Source organism: Carcharhinus amblyrhynchos, chromosome 14 (genome assembly GCF_965287045.1).
Source record: "Carcharhinus amblyrhynchos chromosome 14, sCarAmb.v2.hapA, whole genome shotgun sequence".
In the NCBI taxonomy this organism is placed as follows: domain Eukaryota; kingdom Metazoa; phylum Chordata; class Chondrichthyes; order Carcharhiniformes; family Carcharhinidae; genus Carcharhinus; species Carcharhinus amblyrhynchos.
In genome coordinates this window covers 49,255,789-49,279,792 of record NC_137337.1, presented here as the reverse complement: position 1 = coordinate 49,279,792, position 24,004 = coordinate 49,255,789, and the positions used below count along the sequence as shown (strand labels likewise).

The window sequence follows — 24,004 nt, the reverse complement described above, 5'->3', positions numbered from 1 at the left end:
CTAATGAAGAACTAAAGTTGAATGTGTTATCTGTTCAAGATAAATAGAGCGGTTCTGGGTCGCTCCTAAGTTGAATGGATAACCTATCAGAACGGGGTCGACACAGACACTCCTGTATCTCTAATTCCTGAAACCACCCATAAACAGCATTTGCAGATGTGATCTTAAGGACATATACTTAAGATGTTGTGCTTCTCAGAGTTTACATCATTGTCAAGGTAGAGTTGAAGAGACAAAATGCAGAGTTGCCACTCCATGTTGTCTGGGAAAATTTTCCAACATTCTTTGGTTTAGTTCTTGGCTGGAGAAGATCAAGCTAAATTCAAGTGCTGCAAACAGATTGGTCGAAGCAAAAACAGATCTTCAGAACCTTCTGGAAAAATACAGCAACAAATTCAAAGATATGCTTGGCTCAATAAAAGGAGTTCAGGTGAAACTCAAGATTAAGTCAAACACCTAGCCTCAAGATTTCAAGGCTAGAACAGTACCCAATGCTACACATCCATCTGAATCTGAATCTGATAGAAGCTAATTGAGACATGTGGACACAGGAGGCTTAGAACCCGTTGCAACTAATGACTGGGCAACCTGAATTCTGCATGTAATGAAACAGAATGGGACTATGTATACTTGCAGAGATTTCAAAACAACAATCAATCCAGTTGTGTGTAGATCAATACCCACGATCTTTGATTGAGGATTTGGTTGCCAGGCTAGCAGGAGGACAGAAGTTCAGCAAAATTGACCTACCACAGACGTACCTGTAAATGAATGTTGCAGCTGAGTCTCAACACCTGCTTACCATCAAAACAATAAAGGTCGATTCCACTATAAGAGATTAGCTTTTGGGATAACTTCAGCACCCACATTATTACAACACTCCACAGACTAGATCTTAAGCGGTCTGCAAGGGGTACAATGTTACTTTGATGACATAATGATCACTGATACCAACGAACAGGAACACTTATGCAACCTAGAAGCCACAGTGAAATGCCTGCAGGCACAGGGTCTTCATGTCAGGAAAGCTAAGTGTGACTTCTTTCAAACATCAATTCAATGCTTAGGCCATGATCAAAGCAAGGGTTTATGCAAGGCACCCAGAAAGATGAAGGCTATCATGGAGGTTCCATGGCCAATGAATGCAAAATAATTAAGGTCATTCCGAGGATCACGTAATTATTATGATAAATTTATTTTGAATCTAGCAATCCTACTTAAGCCATTGCATAATTGTTTGTGCACTAAGCAAGCATGGAAATGGACACAAAAAGGCCAAAAAGCTCATCAGTCAGTTGAAGGAGCCCTGAAGAAGTCAGGAGTATTGGTATATTTCAACCCAAAGTTATCACTACAACTTGCCTGTGATGCCTTGCCAGACAGAGTTTGAGCGGTGGTATCACACTTACTACATCAGGGAAAGAAAGACCAATAGCTTAAACATGCTGAATCAAAATACATCCTCAGCTGGAGAAAAGGGCATTGAATGGGGAAATTCCACCAATACCTTTATGGTCGCCACTTCACATTGCTGATGGACCACTGTCCCCTAACAATTATTTGTGGGCCGCATAAAGTTATTCCATCACTTGTCGCAAGCAGACTTCAATGTGTGGGTAATGTAACATTACCCACACAATCCACTGATAAAACATCATCAGTCTGAGAGCCATGCCAATGCTGATGCATTGTCACAATTCCCTTTGCTTACTGGGCAAGAATCACTCAAAAGTGATTCCAATATCTTCTATTTTTTGCTGATGGAACACATTCCAGTGACTGCAGCTAATTCCAACAACAGACCAGAATGATACCTTGATGGGCAAGGTACTGGAAATGGTACTAAAAGGGAAGAAAGCAGGAACATATCCCGAATTAAAACTACATGTTTCCAGAAAACCAGCACTTACAGTAGAGGACAGACACTTGCTGTGAGGGATGAGAGTAATAATTCCTCCAAACTTGTAACAAAGAAGATTGGAACAATTACATGAAGTAACACCCAGATATTGTTTAAATGAATGAACTTGCAAGGAACTATTTCTGATTTGATTTATTATTGTCACATGTGTTAGTATACCAGTGAAAAGTATTGTTTCTTGTGCGGTATACAAAGCATACCATATATACAGAAGGAAAGGAGACGGTGCAAAATGTAGCGTTACAGTCACAGCTAGGGTGTAGAGAAGTATCAACTTAATATGAGGTTGATCCGTTCAAAAGTCTGATGGCAGCAGGGCAGCTGTTCTTGAGTTGGTTGATACATGATCTCAAAATTTTATGTCTTTTTCCCCAATGGAAGAAGATGGAAGCGAGAACATCCGGGGTGCGTGGGGTCCTTGATTATGCTGGCTGTTTTTCCAAGGCAGCAGGGAGTGTAGACAGAGTCAATGGATGTGAGGCTGGTTTGTGTGATGGACTGGGCTTCGTTCACGACCCTTTGTAGTTTTTTGCAGTCCTGGAGAGGGCAGGACCCATATGAAGCTGTGATACATCCAGAAAGAATGCCTTCTCTGGTGCATCTGTAAAAGTTCATAGAATTATAGAATATCTACAGTGCAGAAGGAGGCCATTCAGCCCTTCAACTCTGCACCGACCACAATCCCATCCAGGCCATATCCCCTTAACCCCATCTATTTACCCTGCAAATCTCCCTGACATGGAAATTTACCATGGCTAATCAACCTAACCTGCACAACTTTGGGCTGTAGGGGGAAACCGGAGCACCCAGAGGAAACCCACACAGATACAGGGAGAATGTGCAAACTCCACACAGAGTGACCTAATGCCAGAAATGAACCTGGTGCTGTGAGGCAGCAGTGCTAACCACTGCGCCACCATGCCACCCCACAGCATGGTGGCTTTTCCCTATGAAACTTTTGCGAGAGTCATGGCAGACATGCCAAATTAGCCTCCTGAGGAAGTAGAGGTGTTGGTGGACTTTCTTAACAATAGCGTTGGCGTGGAGGGACCAGGACAAGTTGATGATGATCTGGACATCTAGAAACATGAAGCTCTTGACCATTTCTGCTTCTTCCCTATTGATGTAGACATAGGCATGTCCTCCACTATGCCTCCTGAAATCAATGACTGTCTCCTTCATTTTGCTGATATTGAGGCAGAGATTATTGTTGTCGCATCAGCTCACCAGATTCTCTCTCTCTTTCCTGTACTCCATCCATCATTGTTTGAGATCTAAACCACTATGGTGGGGTCATCTGTAAAATCGAGTTGAAGGGGAATTTGGCCACACAGTCATAGATGTATAAGGAGTATAACAAGGAGCTGAGGATACAGTGGGGCACCGGTGTTGGTGATGATTGTTGAGGTGCTGTTGCCCATCCTTATTCATTACAATCTGTGGGTTGGGAAGTCCTAGGATCCAGTCTCTGATCAAGGAGCTGAATCCCTGGCCACAGAGTTTGGAGATGAGTTTTGTAAGAATAATGGTGTTGAATGCTGAGCTGTCATCAATAAATAGGAGTCTGACATAGGTTGTCTTTGTTATCCAGGGTTGAGTGTAGAGCCAGGGAGATGGCATCTGCTGTGGACCTATTGCAGCAATAGGCGAACTGTAGTGGATCCAGGCAATCTGACGGGCTAGAATTGATTCATGTCATAACCTTTCAAAGCACTTCATAATGATGGCCATCATATTTTCTGGTGGCCTGAACTACATACCAGATTGATGAAAAAGCAGGACTGTGTCAGTCATGTTTAGGACTACAGAATGCATTTTCGTTGTCCCCATTACATCCGTGGAAGTGGCCTAAAATGCTTTGGCCACATTTACACATGGCTTTGCAGGTCCATACGAGGGGCACATGTTCATTTTTGATATTGATGCACATTCCAAATTACTGGAAGTTTGCTAATACAGTCAATAACTGCAGAAAAGAACCATTGAAAAGCTAGATGATATTTTTGCCAGATTTGGAAAACCTGAACAAATCCTGAGTATGGACCAAAGTTTATGGTTCAACAGTTTGGAGATTATTTGAAAAAAGTGGTATTCAACAGCTAAAAATCAGCACCTTACCACCCACAAGTGAATGGATTAGCTGAAAGGTTTGTCTCGTTCTTGAAACATTCACTGAATGCCTCTGAGGACCAAGGTTCATTAAATCGCTGTCTGAACAGTTCCTTGATGACACATTGCAACGCCACAACACAGATCACTGAGTTCCCCAGCTTTGCTATTACTGAAAAGGAAGCTGAGAACTACATTTGACTTACTTTTACCACAGGAAATGTCTGAGAGAGTAGAACACAATCAGCAGTTGTAAATCTTAAGAAAAGGTCATTCTAAAAGACGCTTGTTCTGACAAGGAGTGCAAGTTTTGACACACAGCTTTACCACTCGTGAACAGTGGGTTCCTGCAGCTGTATTGGCTCAAACTGGCTCTATCTTCTATACAGTACAAATTGAAGATGAACTAGTGTGGAGATAGTAAGAAGTCTCACCAGGTGGAACTGCAAAAAGTTTATTTGGGATCAAGTGAGTGCTTTTTTTTTGCTGCTCCTTCATTAGGTGGGCGGAGAGGTAGGTTTCAGCAATTCATCAAGGTTTCTTCAACAACATCTTCCAAACCCATGACTTCTATCATTTAGAAGAACAAGGGCAGCAAATAGATAGTACGAACATCTCTTGCAAGTTCTCCAGCATTATACCACAGTTCTTCACTGGGTCAAACTCCTGGAACTCTCACCCAAACAGTACCATAGGATGAACTGCACCACAAGAATTGCAGTGGTTCAAGGCGGTGAACAAATCTTAAAAATATCTCTATGAACGGGAAACATTTTAGAGTTGTAATGGTATAGAGAAGACCATTCATACAGAGCCGATAGTAGCTCTCTATAAAGCAATCTAGTCAGTTCCAATTCCATGTTAGATTACCCACAGCCCTGAGGTTTGCTTTCCTCAAATGCCCATCCAATTTCTTTACAGAAACAGTGATCATATCTGCTTTCACTACCCTTGTGGGGAGTTCCAGGCCATTATCAAAGGCTGCTTAAAAAAGTTCTTTCTCACATCACCCCTCCATCTCTTGGCGCCCACAAGTCCTCATATGATCAAATAATGGGAACAACTTTTCTTTGTCAACCTCATCTAAACCTGGTACACCATTTATCATAAGACCATAAGACAGAGGAGCAGAATTAGGCCACTTGGCCCAATGGGTCCGCTCCCCCATTCAATCATAGCTGATATTTTTCTCATTCCCATTCTTCTGCCCTTTCTGCATAACCCCTGATCCCCTTATTAATCAAGAACCTATCTATCTTTGTCTTAAAGCCATTCAATGACCTAGCCTCCACAGCCTTCTGTGGCAAAGAATTCCACAGATTCAGCACTCTCTGGCTAAAGAAATTCTTCATCTCTGTTTTAGGGTGGTACAATAGCACAGCGGTTAGCACTGCTACCTCACAGCACCAAAGACCTGGGTTCAATTCCTGGCTTGGGTCACCATCTGTGTGGAGTTTGCATGTTCTCCTCACGTCTGCATGGATTTCCTCCAGATGCTCCAGTTTTCTCCCACAATTTGAAAGATGTGCTGGTTAGATGCATTGATCCGAACAGGTGCCAGAGTGTGGTGACAAGGGGAATTTCACAGTAACTTAATTGTAGTATTAATGTAAGTCTAAGCTGTGACAAATAAATAAACTTCAACTTTTTTAACTTTTAAAGGATTGTCCCTTTAGCGTGAGGTTGTGCCCTCTGGTTCTAGTTTTTCCTACTCGTGGAAACATCCTCTCCACATCCCCTCTATCCAGGCCTTGCACACCCACTGTAAGTTTGTAATAAGATCTTGTAAGTTTCAATAAGATCCCCCCCTCATCCTTCTAAACTCCAATGAGACAAACCCAGAGTCCTCAACCATTTCCCATATGACAAGCTCTTCATTCCAGGGATCATTCTTGTGAACCTCATCTGGACCTTTTCCAAGGCCAGCCCATCCTTCCTTAGATATGTGGCCCAAAACTGCTCACAGTACTCCAAATGGGGTATGACCAGAGCCTTATACAGCCTTCCTGCTCTTGTATTCTAGCCCTCTCAACATGAATGCTAACACTGTATTTGCCTTCCTAACTGCCAACTGAACATGTACGTTAACCTTAAAAGAATCCTGAATAAGGACTCCCAAGTCCTTTCATGTTTCTGATTTCCTAAGCATTTTCCCATTTAGGAAATAGTCTATGCCTCCATTCCTCCTTCCAAAGTGCATAACCTCACACTTTTCCACATTGCATTCCATCTGCCACTTCTTTGCCCACTCTCCTAACCTGTCCAAGTACTTTTGCAGCCCGCCTGCTTCCTCAATACTACCTATCCCTCTACATATCTTTATATCATCTGCAAATTTAGCAACAGTGCCTTCAGTTCCTTCTTCCAAATTGTTAATGTATGTTGTGAAAAGTTACAGTCCAAGCACCAACCCCTGAGGCACACCACTCGTCACCGACTGCCATTCTGAAAAAGACCCCTTTATCCCCATTCTCTGCCTTCTGCCAGTCAGCCAAACCTCTATCCATGCCAGGGTCTGACCCTTAACACCATAGGAGCTTAAGTTATTTAACAGTCTCCAATGTGGCACCTTGTCAAAGGTCTTCTGGTAATCTAAATGAATCATGGTCACTGGTTCTCCTTTACCTAACTTCCTTGTTACCTCCTCAAAAAACTCCAACAGATTTGTCAGACATGATCTCCCCTTGACAAAGCTGTGCCTACTCAGTTCTACTTTATCATGCACTACCAAGTACTCTGTGATCTCCTCTTTAATAATGGACTCTAAAATCTTGCCAATGACTGAAGTCAGGCTAACCGGCCTATAATTTCCCATCTGCTGCCTCCCTCTATTCTTAAACAGCAGCATTACATTAGCTACTTCCCAGTCCTCTGGTATCTTCCCTGCCTCCAGTGATTCCCGAAAGAATCAGTTGTTGCTTAGTAACCAGGGACACTTTTAGATAAAGATCTTTCTTAACTTCAGTTTAAACTGGAAGCTAGAATAGAAGGAGATTCTCAGTGAGGAGGAAAATACCCTCACAGCTAGAAAAAAGCATAAATGGAATAAAGGATAACAAAACAAGTGCCAAAAATCTTGGGAACAGCTAATTTAAGAAATTAAAAAACAAAGAGACGGAAGTCTGAAGGTTAAATTAAGAGAAGAAACTGGAACTACAACACTGTATTGTTTACTGAAGTCACAGACCGAGCTGAGAAGGAGTTGGCTAGTGAGAAGCCAAAAAATGCTGAAATGATCCTACGGTTTGAGAGATATTATGTTATGTATTTAATGTGTTTGCATATCTGCTGGTATATTGTCACATGACCTACAGACACGTAGAAACCCAGCACTTTAGATCGAATAGACGATCTGAAACAAGGAAAATAAATCTCCAATGCACTACAAAACGGTTCAGGGAAAAAAAATGCGAGTAAACAAGGAACAAAGGTCAAACTTACTTACCATTAGATAAACTGGGTAGACTTTCAAGCTGCAGAGACAGCACACGTGGTAAAGTAAAAAGGGCTGTGGGAACAGAGACTCAAAGGTTAGAAAAAAAAGTCTGTGGGAACTTAAAGAAGCTACTAACTGGGGGGAAAAGTTAAAATTACACACAAAAGAAAATTGTTGCATTATTACATTGGGTGACCTCTTGAACTATATGAGGAAGAGGGGCAATCTGAAGAAGTATACAACCCAGAAGGGGGGAACCAAATATGGCAGCAAAAAGGTAGCACCACGGATGTATTTGTGAAAATTGAGAGACTCAGATGAAAAATGATTCCAGTATTATCTGCAAGCAAATCAAGTACCAGATGACCTAAAGGTTGCAACGTTTCTCAGTTTGGTAGGACAAAAACTTGTATATTACAACAAAGTGTAGTCCATCCAGCAATGGCAGGAGCCAAAATCTACATAGGGCGGACAAAGATCTGGGAAGAGTATTTCTCACAAAAATTCACTCTTTCAGAAAGACTTAGGTTTCACTGCTGAAGCCAGGAGGAATGTGAAAGCATTTCAGTGTGTGCAACCGTATGAAGGCTAGCTAAATGTCGCGAATTTGGTGCGATGCCTGACAATATTCCTTGTGATAGGTTGGTATGGACTCCAGAATGAAGCTATTCAGAGAAAGCTACTCACTAAAAGAACACTGACTCTTAAACCAGCAGCAGACATTGCAGTATCAGTAGAGCTGGCTGCTAAAGAGACTTTGCAGATAGCCACTCCACGTTGTCTGTGGGAACTTTCCTGCTTTATTTGGGAAAAGTTAAATCAACTGGTCGTTGGCAAGACTGATTTTTGATTTGCTTTATTATTGTCACATGTATTAACAAACAGTGAAAAGTATTATTTCTTGTGCACTATATAGACAAAACATACCGTTCATAGAGAAGGAAACGAGAAAGTGCAGAATCTAGTATTACAGTCATAGCTAGGGTGGAGAGAAAGATCAGCTTAATGCAAGGCAGGTCCATTCAGAAGTCTGACAGCAGCAAGGGAAGGAGCTATTCTTGAGTCAGTTGGTACATGACCTCAGACTTTTGCAATCTTTTCCCCCGAAGGAAAGAGGTGGAAGAGAGAATGTCCGGGTGCATGGCATCCTTAATTATGCTGGCTGCTTTGCTGAGGCAGTGGGAAGTGTAGACAAAGTCAATGGATGGGAGGCTGGTTTATGTGATGGATTGGGCTACATGCACAACCTTTTGTAGTTCCTTGCAGTCTTGGGCAGAGTAGAAGCCATACCAAGCTGTACAACCAGAAAGAATGCTTTCTATGGTGCATCTGTAAAAGTTGGTGAGAGTTGTAGCTGACATGCCAAATTTCCTTAGTCTTCTGGAAAAGTAGAGTTGCTGGTGGGCTTTCTTAACTATAGTGTCAATATTGGGGGATCAGGACAGGTTGTTGGAGATCTGGACATCTAAAAACTTGAAGCTCTCAACACTTCCTACTTCATCCCATTGATGTAAATAGGGACATGTTCTCCTTTATGCTTCCTGAAGTCAATGACAATCTCTCTCGTTTGCTCACATTGAGGGAGAGATTACTGTGGCCACACCAGTTCACCAGATTCTCTATCTCATTCCTGTATTCTGTCTCGTCATTGTTTGAGATCTAACCCGCTACAGTGGTGTCGTCAGCTAACTTGAAAATTGAATTGGAGGGGAATTTGGCTACACAGTCATAGGTTTATAAGTATATAATAGGGAGTTGAGAACACAGCCTTGTGGGGCACCAGTGTTGAGGATGATTGTGGAGGACCAACTGCAACTTCTGGAAAAGTACAAAAGTTGGGATCAATGGCAGGACTTGAAGTCCAACTCAAAATTAAGCCAAACAGTACACCAAAATGTCTCAAAGCTAGAACAGTATCATATGCCATCATATCAAAAGTCGAAGAACTAGAAAGGTAGTCCAAATAGGAGTCATTGAACCAGTCACTACAAGTGACTGGGCTACACCAATAATGCCTGTATTAAAACCTGACAGTTAGGATACATGGAGATTTCAAGATGATTAACCCAGTATTGTGAGCTGATTAACATCCACTGCTGCTGATTGAAGATTTAGTTGCTGGAGTATCTGAAGGCCAGAAATTCAGTAAAATTGATCTTTCACATGCGTACTTACAAATAAATGTGGCTGCAAGTTCACAACCATTACTCATTACCGTGACACACAAAGATCTGTTTCGATGCCATTCAGGGTAATATCCACACCTTCTCTTTTCCAGAGATCCATGGATCAAATTCTGAGTGGGCTAAATGGGAGTGATATCTAGATGATATCCTCATCACAGGTTCAAGTGAACAAGAGACCTTCAAAAACTTGGAAACAACATTGGAACGTCTGCTAAAAAAAACCTCTGGATCAAAAAGGAATACAAAGTTTTCAATACATCCATAAACTATTCGGGTCACATCATTGTCAAAGATGGATTGCAAAAGGGGCTGAAAGACATGATAGCAATTTTAGAAGCACCACGTCCTCAAAATATGATGCAACAGTTATTATTTCTGGGATTGATTAACTACTGTGGTAAATTCATTACAAATTTAGCCATGCTATTGAAGCCATTACATATTTTGCTATGTTTCAAATAGGCACGGCACTGGACAGAAGAATACGAAAAAGTGTACGAAGCAATTAAAGAAGCTGAGCTTTTGGCCCACTTCAATCCCAAACTAAAGTTACAACTTGCGTGCAATGCATCACCGTATAGGGTCGGCGCAGTTGTCTCGCACATCCTGTCCATTGGAGATGAGTTACTAATAGCATTCGCTTCACAAACTATTACCATTTCAGAAACAAATTATGCTCAGCTGAAAAAAGAAACATTGAGTATTATACTCGGAGTAAGAAGATTTCATCACTTGTTTTATCGGTATCATTTTAGGGCAGCACTGTGGCACATTGGTTAGCACTGCTGCTTCACAGCACCAGGGACCTGGGTTCATTTCCAGTCTTGGGTGTGCGTGTGGAGCTTGCACATTCGCTGCATGTCTGTCTGGGTTTCTTCTGAGTGCCAGGATGATGTGACCTGATGTCCAGAGTGGAGCACGAGGCAGCAGCAGAGGGCCCATTGAAATATGAGCAGGTGAGTGACGGGAGACTATGTGTGAGAAGGGGTGCAAGGGGCCAGCGCGCCAGAGGGCATGCAAGGGGCCGGCGCGCTGGTGGGGGTGTGAGGGACCGGCGCACCAGTGGGTGTGCATGGGGCTGGTGCGTCGGCGGGGATGCGAGGGGGAGGGATAGAGGACAAAATGCAAAGAGGAGGGAGAGGGAGTGCGGGGACAACAGGTGTGAGAGTGATGGGAGAAAGGAAAATAGCTGTTGATTTAATAGTGTGACAGGCAGCCAATGAGGCTTCAAGCTCTTCTGAGAAGGTCTTTCAGACATCCCTATTTCAGCACGAAATGTTTTGTTTAAATCACTGATCTCCTCCTTTTGATCCTTGAAGCTTTTCAATATCCCAAAAATCAAGAGAAAAGGGAATTTGAAATAGTGAAGTTAGAAATGAGGAAGGAGAAAAGGAGAGAAACATAGAATTCCACCTAAAAAGGCTCTCGATTCAAGATAAGAAAGCAGAAGGTAGGCAGGAATTTAATTCTAAATCAGGACCCAGTGGGGAGATTTTAAGTTTGTACAAGCTCTTCCAAAGTTTGAGGAAGGACATGTGGAAGTATTCTTTATCTCATTTGAGAAGATAGCTAAGCAAATGAAATGGCCAAAAGAATTCTGAACGAAAATGTATTAATTGAACAAACAAAATGTAATAAATGGAAACAAAAACCAGATGAATGCATGGATTCATTCATTAATGAATAGTACAGGCTAGGAGAAAACTGTGACTATGGGATCCTGAGAGATGAATTAAATTGTGATCGTGTAGTAGTTGGGATGCTGGATGAAACTCTTTCAGATTGCATGCAAATGAGAAAAGATATAATTCTCACAAAGACAATATATTGATATTTCAGTAAGATCAGGGAAGGTGGTAAAAGAGGGGGAGGTGTGGCATTGTTAGTCAAGGACAGTATTATGGTGGCACAAAGGACGTTCGATGAGAACTGATCTACTGAGGTAGTATGGGCTGAGATTAGAAACAGGAGAGGTCACCCTGTTGGGAGTTTTCTGTAGGCCTCCGAAAAGTTCCAGAGATGTAGAGGAAAGGATTGCAAAGATGATTCTGGATAGGAGCAAAAGTAACAGGGTAGTTGTTGTGGGAACTTTAACTTTACAAATATTGACTGGACAAGCTATAGTTCAAGTACTTTAGATGAGTCAGTTTTTGTCCAATGCGTGCAGAAGGGTTTCCTGACACAGTACGTAGATAGGCCAACAAGAGGCGAGGCCACGTTGGATTTGGTACTGGGTAATAAATCAGGCCAGGTGTTAGATTTGGAGGTAGGTGAACACTTTGGTGATAGTGACCACAATTCGGTTACATTTACTTTAGCGATGGGAAGGGATAGGTATATACCGCAGGGTAATTGTTATAGCTGGAGGAAAGGAAATTATAATGCGATTAGGTGAGATTTAGGATGCATAGGATGTGTAAGGGAACTGCAGGGGATGGGCACAATTGAAATGTGGAGCTTGTTCAAAGGACAGCCACTGTGTGTCCTTGATAAGTCTGTACTTGTCAGGCAGGGAAGAAGTGCTCAAGCGAGGGAACTGTGGTTTACTAAAGAAGTTGAATCTCTTGTGAAGAGGAAGAAGGAGACCTTATGTAAAGATGAGACATGGAGACTCAGTTATGGTGCTTAAGAGTTATAAGTTAACCAGGAAGGACTTAAAGAGAGAGCTAAGAAGAGCCAGGAGGGGACATGAGAAGTCTTTGGCAGGTCGGATCCAGGAAAAGCCTAAAGCTTTCTATAGGTACGTCAGGAATAAAAGAATGACGAGGGTAAGATTAAGGCCAGTCAAGGGCAGTAGTGGGAAGTTGTGCGTGGCGTCTAAAAAGATAGGAGAGGCACTAAATGAATATTTTTCGCATAAGAAAAAACAATGTTGTCAAGGAGAATACTGAGATACAGGCTATTAGATTAGATGGGATTGAGGTTCATAACGAGGAGGTGTTAGCAATTCTGGAAAGTGTGAAAATAGATAAGTCCCCTGGGCTGGATGGGATTTATCCTAGGATTCTCTGGAAAGCTAGGGAGGAGATTGCAGAGGCTTTGGCATTGATCTTTATGTCATCATTGTCTACAGGAATAGTGCCAGAAGACTGGAGGATAGAAAGTATTGTCCCCTTGTTCAAGAGCGGGAGTAGAGACAACCCCTGGTAATTATAGACCAGTGAGCCTTATTTCTGTTGTGGGCAAAATTTTGGAAAGGATTATAAGAGATAGGATTTATAATCATCTAGAAAGGAATAATTTGATTAGGGATAGTCAACACGGTTTTGCGAAGGGTAGGTCGTGTCTCACAAACCTTATTGAGTTCTTTGAGAGGGTGACCAAGGAGATGGATGAGGGTAAAGCAGTTGAAGTGGTGTAAATGGATTTCAGTAAAGCGTTTGATATGATTCCCCATGGTAGGCTATTGCAGAAAATACAGAGGCATGGGATTGAGGGTGATTTAGCAGTTTGGATCAAAAGTTGGCTAGCTGTAAGAAGACAGAGGGTGGTGGCCGATGGGAAATGTTCACCCTGGAGTTCAGTTACTAGTGGTGTACTGCAAGGATCTGTTTTGGGGCCACTGCTGTTTGTCATTTTTATAAATGACCTGGACGAGGGCATAGAAGGATGGGTTAGTAAATTTGCGGATGATACTAAAGTCAGTGGAGTTGTGGACAGTGCAGAAGGATGTTGCAGGTTACAGAGGGACACAGATAAGCTGCAGAGCTGGGCTGAGAAGTGGCAAATGGAGTTTAATGCAGAAAAGGGTGACGTGATTCACTTTGGAAGGAGTAACAGGGATACAGAGTACTGGGTTAATGGTAAGATACTTGGCAGTATGGATGAGCAGAGAGATCTCAGTGTCCTTGTGCATAGATCCCTGAAAGTTGGCACCCAGGTTAATAGAGTTGTTAAGAAGGTGTACAGTGTGTTAGCTTTTATTGGTAGAAGGATTGAATTTCAGAGCCATGAGGACATGTTGTAGCTGTACAAACTCTGGTGCAGCCGTACTTGGAGTATTGCATACAGTTCTGGTCGCCACACTATAGGAAGGATGTGGAAGGATTGGAAAGGGTGCAGAGGAGATTTACCAGGGTGTTGCCTGGTATGGTGGGAAGGTCTTATGAGGAAAGGCTGAGGGACTTGAGGCTGTTTTCGTTGGAGTGAAGAAGGTTAAGAGGTTACCTAATCGAGGTATACAAGATGATCAGAGGATTAGATAGGGTGGACAGTGAGAGCCTTTATCCTCGGATGGGGATGGCTAGCATGAGGGGACATAGCTTTAAACTGAGGGGTGATAGATATAGGACAGATGTCAGAGGTAGGTTCTTTACTCAGAGAGTAGTACGGGCGTGGAATGCCCTGCCTGCATCAGTAGAGGACTCACCAACATAAAAGGCATTTAAATGGTCACTGGATAAACATATGGATGATACTGGGATAGTGTAGGTTAAATGGGCTTTAGATTGGTTTCACAAATCTGCGCAACATCGAGGGCCAAAGGGCCTGTACTGCGCTGTAATGTTCTATGTTTTATGTAATATAAATCCATGACAGACTGAGTACAGAAAACAATATATAGTGGTTGTTCATGGGGAAAATTATGTTCCATGGAAACAAATCAGTGAGACCATATGTCGGACAGAAAAGAGAAAGCACGTTAAAGAAGTAGCTTGTGAAATTGGGGAAAAGATCAGTAACTGCCATCTTGAAATGCACTTGGTGTGGTGGGAAAACCCTACCCATGCAGGAAGAATGCACAGCAGGAGGAGCAGTATGCTACACTGTGGAAAGTTAGGACATTTTAAAATTGTCTGCCGATCAAAAATGCAAGTAGCCCACAAGAAAAAAGAAAATGACAAGGCCAAACCAAGCACAAAAAATGGAAGAGCCACAGAGGGAATAAAAACCTCTCTGGGGGAAGTTACATGAAACAGAAAAATGATTATTGGAGCATTAAACAAGAAGCAGATGGATATCCTACAGACTTTAAATTAGACACAGGTGCAGGTGTTTCAGTCTTATCTGATTAAGTGGCTTAAATATGTCACATCACAACCATCACTCAGTTACAGGGTCCAGAAGGAACTATACTTGGTAAGATTAAGATATAAAAATAAATAAATAATTTAACCTCTATACATCATACTTAGCCAACTGTAATCATTATTAAGCACGAAAGCATGCTTACAATTGAGGCTGATCTATGAGGATGATGAAATTGCTGATGTACCATCCAATAGTGTATTCAGGAATGAATTCCCAACATGAAATTGCTGCTGGACCATCTGATAATGTATTCAGGAATGAATTCCTAACATTATTTTCAGGCACAGGAAAGTTGAAGACAGAGTATTGTGACCTGAAGAGCTAATCCTAAGCCATTTGCCTTTTTACATCAAGGGAAGACCCTCACGCACTCCAAGACAAAGTCAAGAGTGAGACTGATCATATATTACAGATGTGGATTATTTCTCCAGTGACCATACCAATGAAGTGGTGTTGTGGAATGATCAGAGCCAAAGCCTAATGGTTTAATTGGAATCTGCATGGACTTGACTCAACAAATCAGTGGAATGTGAGGTTCATCCAATGGCATCAGTGGATGGAAGTCTTGCAAATGAGCAAAATATAACCTTTTTTTCAAATTAGATGCAAACAGCAACTTATGGCAGCTGTCTCTCGACAATGAATTCTGACTATTGACTACTTTTATAATACGATTTGGTTGTTACTGTTTTAACAGTTTACCATGTAGACTCTAGAGGCATGCACAGCGTAATTTGCCGTATAGATGTGTCATGGAAAACTAGCATGTCAATACTTTTTCTTCTGTAATATCACTTTCATATTCTCATAAACTGGAAAACAAGCTTGTGGGGGTGTAACTGGTATAATTGGATTTGGGATAAACACTGCAAAGGTTACATTAATAAGGTATGCAGTTGGTTTGATATGTTGATGGGTAGAGGAAAACAGGAGTACGTAAATAAAAATTTACATAAGGCAATGAAAGGTATAGTTTGAATTTGACTGTTGTATTTCAAAGGGAAACATATTAAAAAAAATCATAATTAAGTTAGGCAAAGATGGTGCTGGTTTACTTTTAAAATATAGTAGCCATAAAGTAAAACAATTAATCAATTCCAGAAAAAGGGGACTTGGAAAACAATTAAGATACAATTGAGGGGAAGGTCAAAGGGGAAAAACAGATATAGGAAAATACTGGAAACTGTGTTTGTGTGGTGGATGATGAGTACTCAAAGAATACAGTAGTGGCTGGTCAGATATCAAAGAAGATAATATCTGGTCTAGGTGCCACATTTGGAGAACCAGTTTGCTGTCAGCCTCAGACAGCATCCTAAATGTAGTAAGGATTGTGTAAAGTCATTGGAATTGTTTTAATGAGAAAATCTATAAGGACTGTTGCCAGCAGAAGGTTGGTGGGGCTTGGTGGGGGTGAGTTAGCTCTGAGCTTAGTGTAAGTCAATACCTATTTTGAAAGGTTCTAATACTACTGTTAACTGTGCAAATGCATTCTTGCGTTTTCAGTGTTTTTTTTATTTTAATAAATGTTTAACTTGAATGTAAAATCATCACAACTGGTTGAGAAGTCACTTCCTGATTTCAGAAATCATCCTCATGACACACAAACTGCAAAACCATTCTGGCAGCTGTTTCAAGTTTCTCTTCAGGATTTGAACAGCTCAGCAATTATTACTTATCTGACAGTAACAAAATTGGGAGCTCTTCACATGAAGAATAATTCCTTGATTGGTGAATTTAAAGGTAATAAGAGTAAGAATACTAAACAAGGAGTGGATTTTAAAATGGGAGACTGCAAAATGACTTTGACAATTGCTAAGATTTTTCTGGCAGTAGGAGACATAACCATAGGTGGCCTACCAAAGGTAAATAAAATTAACGTGATTGGCAGATAAGTTAGTTCGTATTATCTGCAGGGGTAAGGAAAGAGGCGTAATTGAATGGATAGCATATATTTGAAATTGGAGGGATACCACAGAAACCAAGTTCTCTAAAAGGTAAGGCAATTAAATTGGCTAGGATTCAGTTGCAAGCAAAAAAAAAACTTCAATTGGAGGCGAAACAGAAAGGGAAGAAAGAGACAGGCCATGAAAAGGCAGGAGAAACTTCCCAGAAGTCCTACAGCACAGATGAGGCCATTTGGCTTATCAGGTTTGCACCAACTCTTTGACAGAGCAGCTACCCTATCTCCAAAATACTACGTATTTGCCCCCCCCGAAGCCTTCTGACCCACACAACCTGGGGCAATCTGGCATGGCCAATCCACCAAACTCACACATCTTTGGACTGTGGGAGGAAACCAGAGCACGCAGAAGAAACCCACGCAGACACAGGAAAATATGCAAGCTGCACAGTCACTTAAGGCAGGAATTGAAAGCGGGTCCCTGGCACTGTGAGGCTTGCACCTCTTGCAACTCGGCCAACGTTGTCTACTTGATACACTGCAGGAAAGGATGTCCCAAGGCATGGTACACTGGGGAGAACATGCAAACACTATGACAACGGATGAATGAACACCGCTCAACAATCACCAGGCAAAACCGTTCTCTCCCTGTTGGGGAACACTTCAGCAGTCACGGGCATTCGGCCTCTGATCTTTGGGTAAGCATCCTCCAAGGTGGCCTTCATGACACACGACAGCGCAGAGTCGCTGAGCAGAGACTGATAACCAAGCTCCGCACACATGAAGACAGCCTCAACCGGGATCATGGGTTCATGTCACACTATCTGTAACCCCCACGACTTGCCTGGACTTGCAAAATCTCATTAACTGTCCTGTCTGGAGACAATACACATTTCTTTAACCTGTGCTTAACACTCTCTCCACTCACATTATCTGTACCTTTAAGACTTGATTACCTGTAAAGGCTCACATTCCAATCATTATTTTGTAAATTGAGTTTGTGTCTTTATATGCCCTGTTTGTTAATAGAACTCCCACTCGCCTGACAAAGGGGCAGCAAGCGCTCTGAAAGCTAGTGGCTTTTGCTACCAAATAAACCTGTTGGACTCTAACCTGGTGTTGTGAGACTTCTTACTGTGTTTACCCCAGTCCAACGCCAGCATTTCCACATCATGACTGTGAGGCAACAGTGCTAACCACCACTGGACAAGAGAATGAGAAGGAAAGGGAATTTGAAATAGTGATGTTAGAAAATGAGGATAGAGAAAAGAGAAACATAGAATTTCAGCTGAAAGTATTTGTTTTCTCATTTGAGAAGATAGCTAAGCAGATGGCCGAAAGAAATCTGGACATCGCTCCTACAGAGTAGGTTGATAGGTAGAAGTGATGAGGTGCATTCATTTCTGCCAGAAGAATATCTGGATATTATGATGCAGTAAAAAAGTGCATATGAATCAGTTCCAAAAATTTCAAAATATGATAAAACAGTCTGGACAGACTTACATTGAGTTTAAGAGAGTAATTTTAAGTGGTGGATAAGGGCGTTAAAGAAAATAAACATAACACATGAAGCTGTTAGACAAGTAATTCTATTGGAAGAATTTAAAGATTCCTTCAGTGGTAAGAACACTACCTGGAAGAAGAGGGTTAAAAGAGCTGGGCAGACAGCAGAGATGTTTGAGCAAAGCATTTTTGTCGCAACCCTTTTAAATCTGAGAAAGGTAGAAATTAGGAAGGTAAAAGTAAGGCAGGTAGTCAAGGAAGAGAAGGAGTCCCTGGAGATAGTAAGGAAATTTCACCTCAGATTAGAAGGGAATTGATGTGAACAAGTTTGAATGCTTTCATTGTAATATGTTGTTTGTCCATCATCATCGATGAGAACCACGACACCATTAGTCATTTTGAGGCTGGTTGCGGTGTGTCCGAAGATGACTGGTCAGGCGAATTCAGGTATGGAATGTCCTGGGACATATTGGACAGACTTGTATAGACACTGTAGTTGTTGTGCTGGTGGCTTTGGAGTTGCGCAGCTTGCGCCTAAGTTGTGCTTCAGCAATACACCGTGCTTTGTGAGCTTGACAGCCTTTGTGGATGAGGCAGCACCAGGTAGGGCAATTTTGTGCCAGTGTTTCCTAGGTGGTCGTGTCAATGTCAAGCAACTTCAGGGAGTGTGTCTTTGAAACGTTTCTTCTGCCATCCATGCGTGCGTCTCCCAGCAGAGAATTCCCCAAAAAGGAGCTGCTTAGGTATGCGCTTATCTGACATACGGATGACATGGCCTGCCCATCGGATCTGCACTCTCATCAGCAGTGTGTGGACTGATGGTAGACTTGCTCTAGAGAGAACTTCAGTGTCTGGTACTTTGTCTTGCCATCGGATGTGTAATGTTCTGTGAAGATAAGTCATGTGGAAATGATTGAGTGTCTTGCGTGCCTTCGATACACAGTCCACGTGTCACAGTGAGTACTGCGGCACTGTAGACCTTCAGTTTTGTGGCTGAGCTGATTCCTCGACGTTCCAATACAGTGGTGTAGTCCACTGAAAGCAGAACTTGCCTTTGCTATTCTGCAGTTAACTTCTGTGTCAATAGTCACTGCTAGAGAGAAGGTGCTGCAAAGATAAGTGAACTGGTCCACTGCCTATAGTTTCTGCACAGAAGACGTCTTGGTCATCCACTGCGCCTAATCCCACCTCCAGCCATCTTGACTCCTGTCTTGCCACTGGATCTAGATGGGAATTGGGAAGAGAGAGTGAGGCCGATGCTGCGCAACTCTCCCTCACTTTAATCCAAATCAAGCGCTAGTTTCGACACTATCACCATCAGCATCCTGTTCAACCCTTGAAGTCCTGTGGCGATGGGTGAGCGACGAAGCAGCAGTTGTGGATACACTGTGAGCTGTATCACGGACCTGCATGCAGGCGGCTGACCGAAGCAGCAGTGGAACTCAGCATCTCCCTGGGCGACTGAGCAGTCCTCTTCAGGAATGCACTGCTCACCTCCGTTGAATGAGGAAGGGGCTAGAAAAGGTGCCCTAAACATTGCCTGCTTCACTACACCCTGGCCAGTTTACCGTGGCTGGCGGGGATCCCATTGTGCAGTCGAACAAACAAAATAAAACACAAGGTGACACCGGTCACCATTGGCACTTGGAATGTACACACGCTTTTGGACAACCCTACAGCAGGCAGACCAGAAGAAGAACAGCCTTAATTGCCAGAGCGCTTGCAAGATACAACATTGACTTGCAGCCCTGAGCGAATCTCGTCTTGTCAACGTAGGTCAGTTGACTGAAACTGGAGTTGGATACACTTTTTTCTGGAGCAGTCGCAGCAGCGATGTGCGTCGTGATGCTGGAGTTGGATTCGCCGTCAGAAGCCACCTTGTTTGGAAACTTGACAGTCTACCCAAGGGTGTGAACAACCGGCTTATGACATTACAGTTTCCACTACAGAAGTCAAGCCACCCTGATCAGTGCCTATGCCCCCACAATGAACAACCCGGACAAGATGAAAGACAAGTCCTACGAAGAACTAGACGCCCTACTATCAACAGTGAGCAGTACCGACAAGCTGATCTTGCTTGGCGATTTCAATGCAAGAGTAGGGTGTGACTCTGCAATCTGGCAGGAAGTCATTGGGAGGCATGGAGTAACAGTAACAGCCTACTCTTACTGAAGACCTGTGCAGCACATGACTTCCTCATCACCAGCACAACCTTCCATCTGCCTGCCCGTAACAAGACCTCCTGGATGCACCCCCGCTCTAAGCATTGGCATCTTATCAACTATATCATTGTCAGGAGAAAAGACAGGCAGGATGTCAGAGTAACCAAGGCCATGTGTGGTGCTGAATGCTGGACAGATCTCAGGCTCACTGTCTCCAAAATGAGGCTCCGCATCAGACCCAAGAGACGACCACAAGGAAGCAAGGTTATGAAAAGAATCAATGTAATAATTTCATTGTCAAATGTCAATGTGGTGGCAGTTACACAGAAAATTGACTACTGTAACAGGGGCTAGAAAAAATGCTGGAAATTCAGAGTCCTTAGTACAAATGGGGAAAAAAAAGACAGGAGTTCGCTGAAAGTGTGAAAACATGTTCATAACCTACCTAAAGAAATAAGGTCAAAAGTAGACCATTTTGTCCATCGGGTCTATTCCACCATTCAATGAGATTATGACTGATCTGATACAATAATCTTCACTTTCCTATCTCATACCCATATCCCTTACCAATTAAAAATCTGACCATGTCAGCCTTGAACATACTTAACAACACAGCCTCTGTGGTAAAGAATTCCACAGATTCACTACCCTCTTGGAGAAGAAATTCCTTCTCATCTATGTCTTAAATGGGCGACGCCTTCCTCTAACATAATGCCCTCTGGTCCTAGATTCTCTCATGGGGAAACAACCTCCAGGACTCGCAGGGGACTTGACACAGTCGATGCTATGTGTCTCAATAAGGTTACATCTCATTCTTCCAAACTCCAGTGACTACTGGCCCAACCTAATCAACCTCTCCTCCAAAGAAAATCCTCCACCTGGGACCAACTCAGTGAACCTCCGCTGGACTGCCACAAATGTCAGTGTATATTTTCTTAGAAAAGGGGACCAAAACTGTTCACAGTATTCTAGGTATGGTCTAACTAGTGCCTTGTGTAGTTATAGCAAGACGTCCCTATTTTTATACTCCATTCCCTTCGAAATGAAGCCCAACATCCCATTTGCTATCATCTACTGAACTTGCATGTCAGCTTTTTGAGATTTATGCATGAGGACCCCCAAATTCTTCTGTGCTGCAGCTTTCTGCTGTCTTTGGCTATTTATAATATTCAGTTCCTGTATTCTTTCTACTAAAGGACATAATGTCACATTTTCCGACATCTGTCAAGTTTCTGCCCACTCAGTTAACCTGTCTATATTCTTCTGTGGAGTCTTTGTGTCATGCTGACCACTTACCTTCTCACCTATTTTTGTGTCATCCATTGTTACGAAGGGAAGGTTGATCTCTCTGAGAACTAACACTCAACCACTCAAAGAGAAGTGCCTCCCTTCATAATCTGTTAAAAGTGCTTGTGAGAAGGGGGATTATTTATCCTTCAACAGCTTTTCAGCTTCAACAGCTTGGTCAAATCAAAATAACCGAGTAACAATTTATTTTTCTAACAGTAAACAGGCTAACTAAACTATTAACAAACCAAATAAAACACTATTCTAATGGAATACTGTTTAGATTATTACAATTCCCACTTATTAACAAAGAAAATAGAAATTCTAGTCACTCTCAAAATGCAGTCAGGTCTGTCATCTTCCCAGGTGTTCGTTCTTCTTTGCTGACGCCTTTTATTTTCCCTTGATACCTTTATGATAAATGTAGCTGTTACACTGGCAGGACAGTTGTCTGTGCCTGTTTCTCCCTCTAGCTGGTGTGGACTGTGGCAGTCACTGACAAGTGGTTTTCCGCTCATTTGGAGCTGGGAGCAGTGGCCTTTATACCCCCGATGACATACCAAATATCACACAATAAGACTGGCTTACAGGTTATCAAAACAAAACTCAAATTTGATAGGCTGCTGCTATTCCAATGCCTACTTCAATTAGTTAAAAGTCAAAAACAACCTGTCATCTTGGCAGCATTTATTGCCTAGCCTGGCTACACAATGTTTCACTTTGGGTCTCTCTGTATTCTTCTTGCACCTGTTTCTCTTCAGTATAGAAAGAACAAAACCACCTTTAAAACAGACAATTTTACAACTCTTAGCATTTTTACAATTGCTTTATAATTTTACCAACACTAACTTCACACCCATAAATTTGGTCATAGTGCATTCACTTCCCTCATTCAAGTCATTCATATATATCGTAAACAATTGAGGCCCTACCAGCACTTATCCCCATGGCACTCCATTAGTTACAGGTTGCCATCCTGAAAATGTCCCCCCTTGTCCCAACTCAGTCTTCTATTAGTTAGCTCATCCTCTCCCCACGCTAGTACACTTTGTTAAGATAATAGCACCATGGCTATTACCTTAACATAGATACCTATGTGCGATACCCTCTCGAAAGCTTTTTTGTGATCCAAGTATATTATGTCTACTGGTTCCCCTTTATCTATCTGCTCCTTTACCACTTCAAGGAATTCTAACCAACATGTCCATCATGATTTCCCTTTCATTAGGTCATGCTGATTCTGCTGGATTATATTATGTATTTCTAAATGCTCTGCTATTAGATCCTTTATAATGAACTCTAACATTTTCCCAGTGACAGATGTTAAGCTAATTGGACTGCTGTTAAATGTCTTTTGTCTCCCTCCATTTTTGAATAAGGGTGCTAACATTAGCAGTTTTCCAATCTTGTGGGACTTTTCCACCAATTTAAAGATTCTTGGAAGATTGCTACCAGTACATCCACTATCTGTGTAGCTATTTCGTTTAATATCATGGGATGAAACCCATCATGTCCAGAAGACTCATTGACTTTTAGCCCCATTAGTTTTCTTCGCCCTTTTTCTCTCATGAGAGGTATTGTATTTATTTTGTCCCCTCCTTTTCCCTCTTGATTATTTAGTAAAGTCTTTCTATATTTACAAGATGGAATTAGAAAACATGCCTAACATTTCAGAGAGTTTGAATCAAGTAAAATTATCACAAATGCAAAAAGAAATTGAATTTAATCTAACATTCAAAAGGCCAATTTACAGCAGGGGTTAAAAAGCTACAAATCCAGCATCATGTCAGCATGCTTTTTTTTTGTGCCAAGTCAAGGAATAGGTACATGTTTGTGGATGCTATTTGACTTGGAATATCACAACTAGCTAGTTGAGGTTTATACTACTTAATGGTTGGTTCTTGTAATTGGTATAAGTTATGTAAATTTTTATTATTATATTTTAACTGCATTCTTAAATAAACTTTGTTAAGCTTCTAAATGGGTCACTTGAATCATACCTGGAGTGAAACACCTTATGCTCACCCATGCTCACTCATCCAAAGCAAAACCTTAGGGTCTAGGCTATCTTCACAAAACACCTTGGAGCTTCTGGCCTGGGTCATGACACAGCCCTCTACCAATTTAGTTTAAATGCTCCCAAATCATTTTTGTGGCTTTGAATAGTTCAGGTTCCTCAAGATTTTAAGATGGTTGCTAAAAAGATAACTTTTTTAACCAGTCAATGTTTTCTGAAAGGCATAATAAAATGTTTCCTTTTGAGTATAATCCTCTACCTCTGTTATTTGGAACTGGAACAATTCAAAGAGGCCAGACAGACCAGGAAGCACTAGGCATATTTAGGAAACACCAGACATATTGAGAAATCACTCCCAGGTATTCTCTCTCATCAAGAAATATTGCTCATTATTTGTTTGTCGATATGTCTCAAAAACTATATTTTCAGAGACTATTATCTAAATTCTACTA

General features: G+C 41.9%; 1 protein-coding gene across 7 annotated transcripts in view; it reads right to left on the bottom strand.

Moving 5' to 3' along the window:
- The window catches only part of mipol1 (mirror-image polydactyly 1), a 334,286-nt gene that overhangs the window by 178,837 nt on the left and 131,445 nt on the right, over window positions 1-24,004 (bottom strand). For 5 of the 7 annotated variants that reach the window (XM_080202838.1, XM_080202835.1, XM_080202834.1 and 2 more), the window contains one exon: window positions 7,476-7,538. The exons of the other annotated variants lie outside the window; for them this stretch is intronic. In XM_080202838.1, the coding sequence (XP_080058964.1) occupies window positions 7,476-7,538 (63 nt within the window). The remainder of the gene's footprint in view (window positions 1-7,475; window positions 7,539-24,004) is intronic. 7 annotated transcript variants of the gene reach the window in all.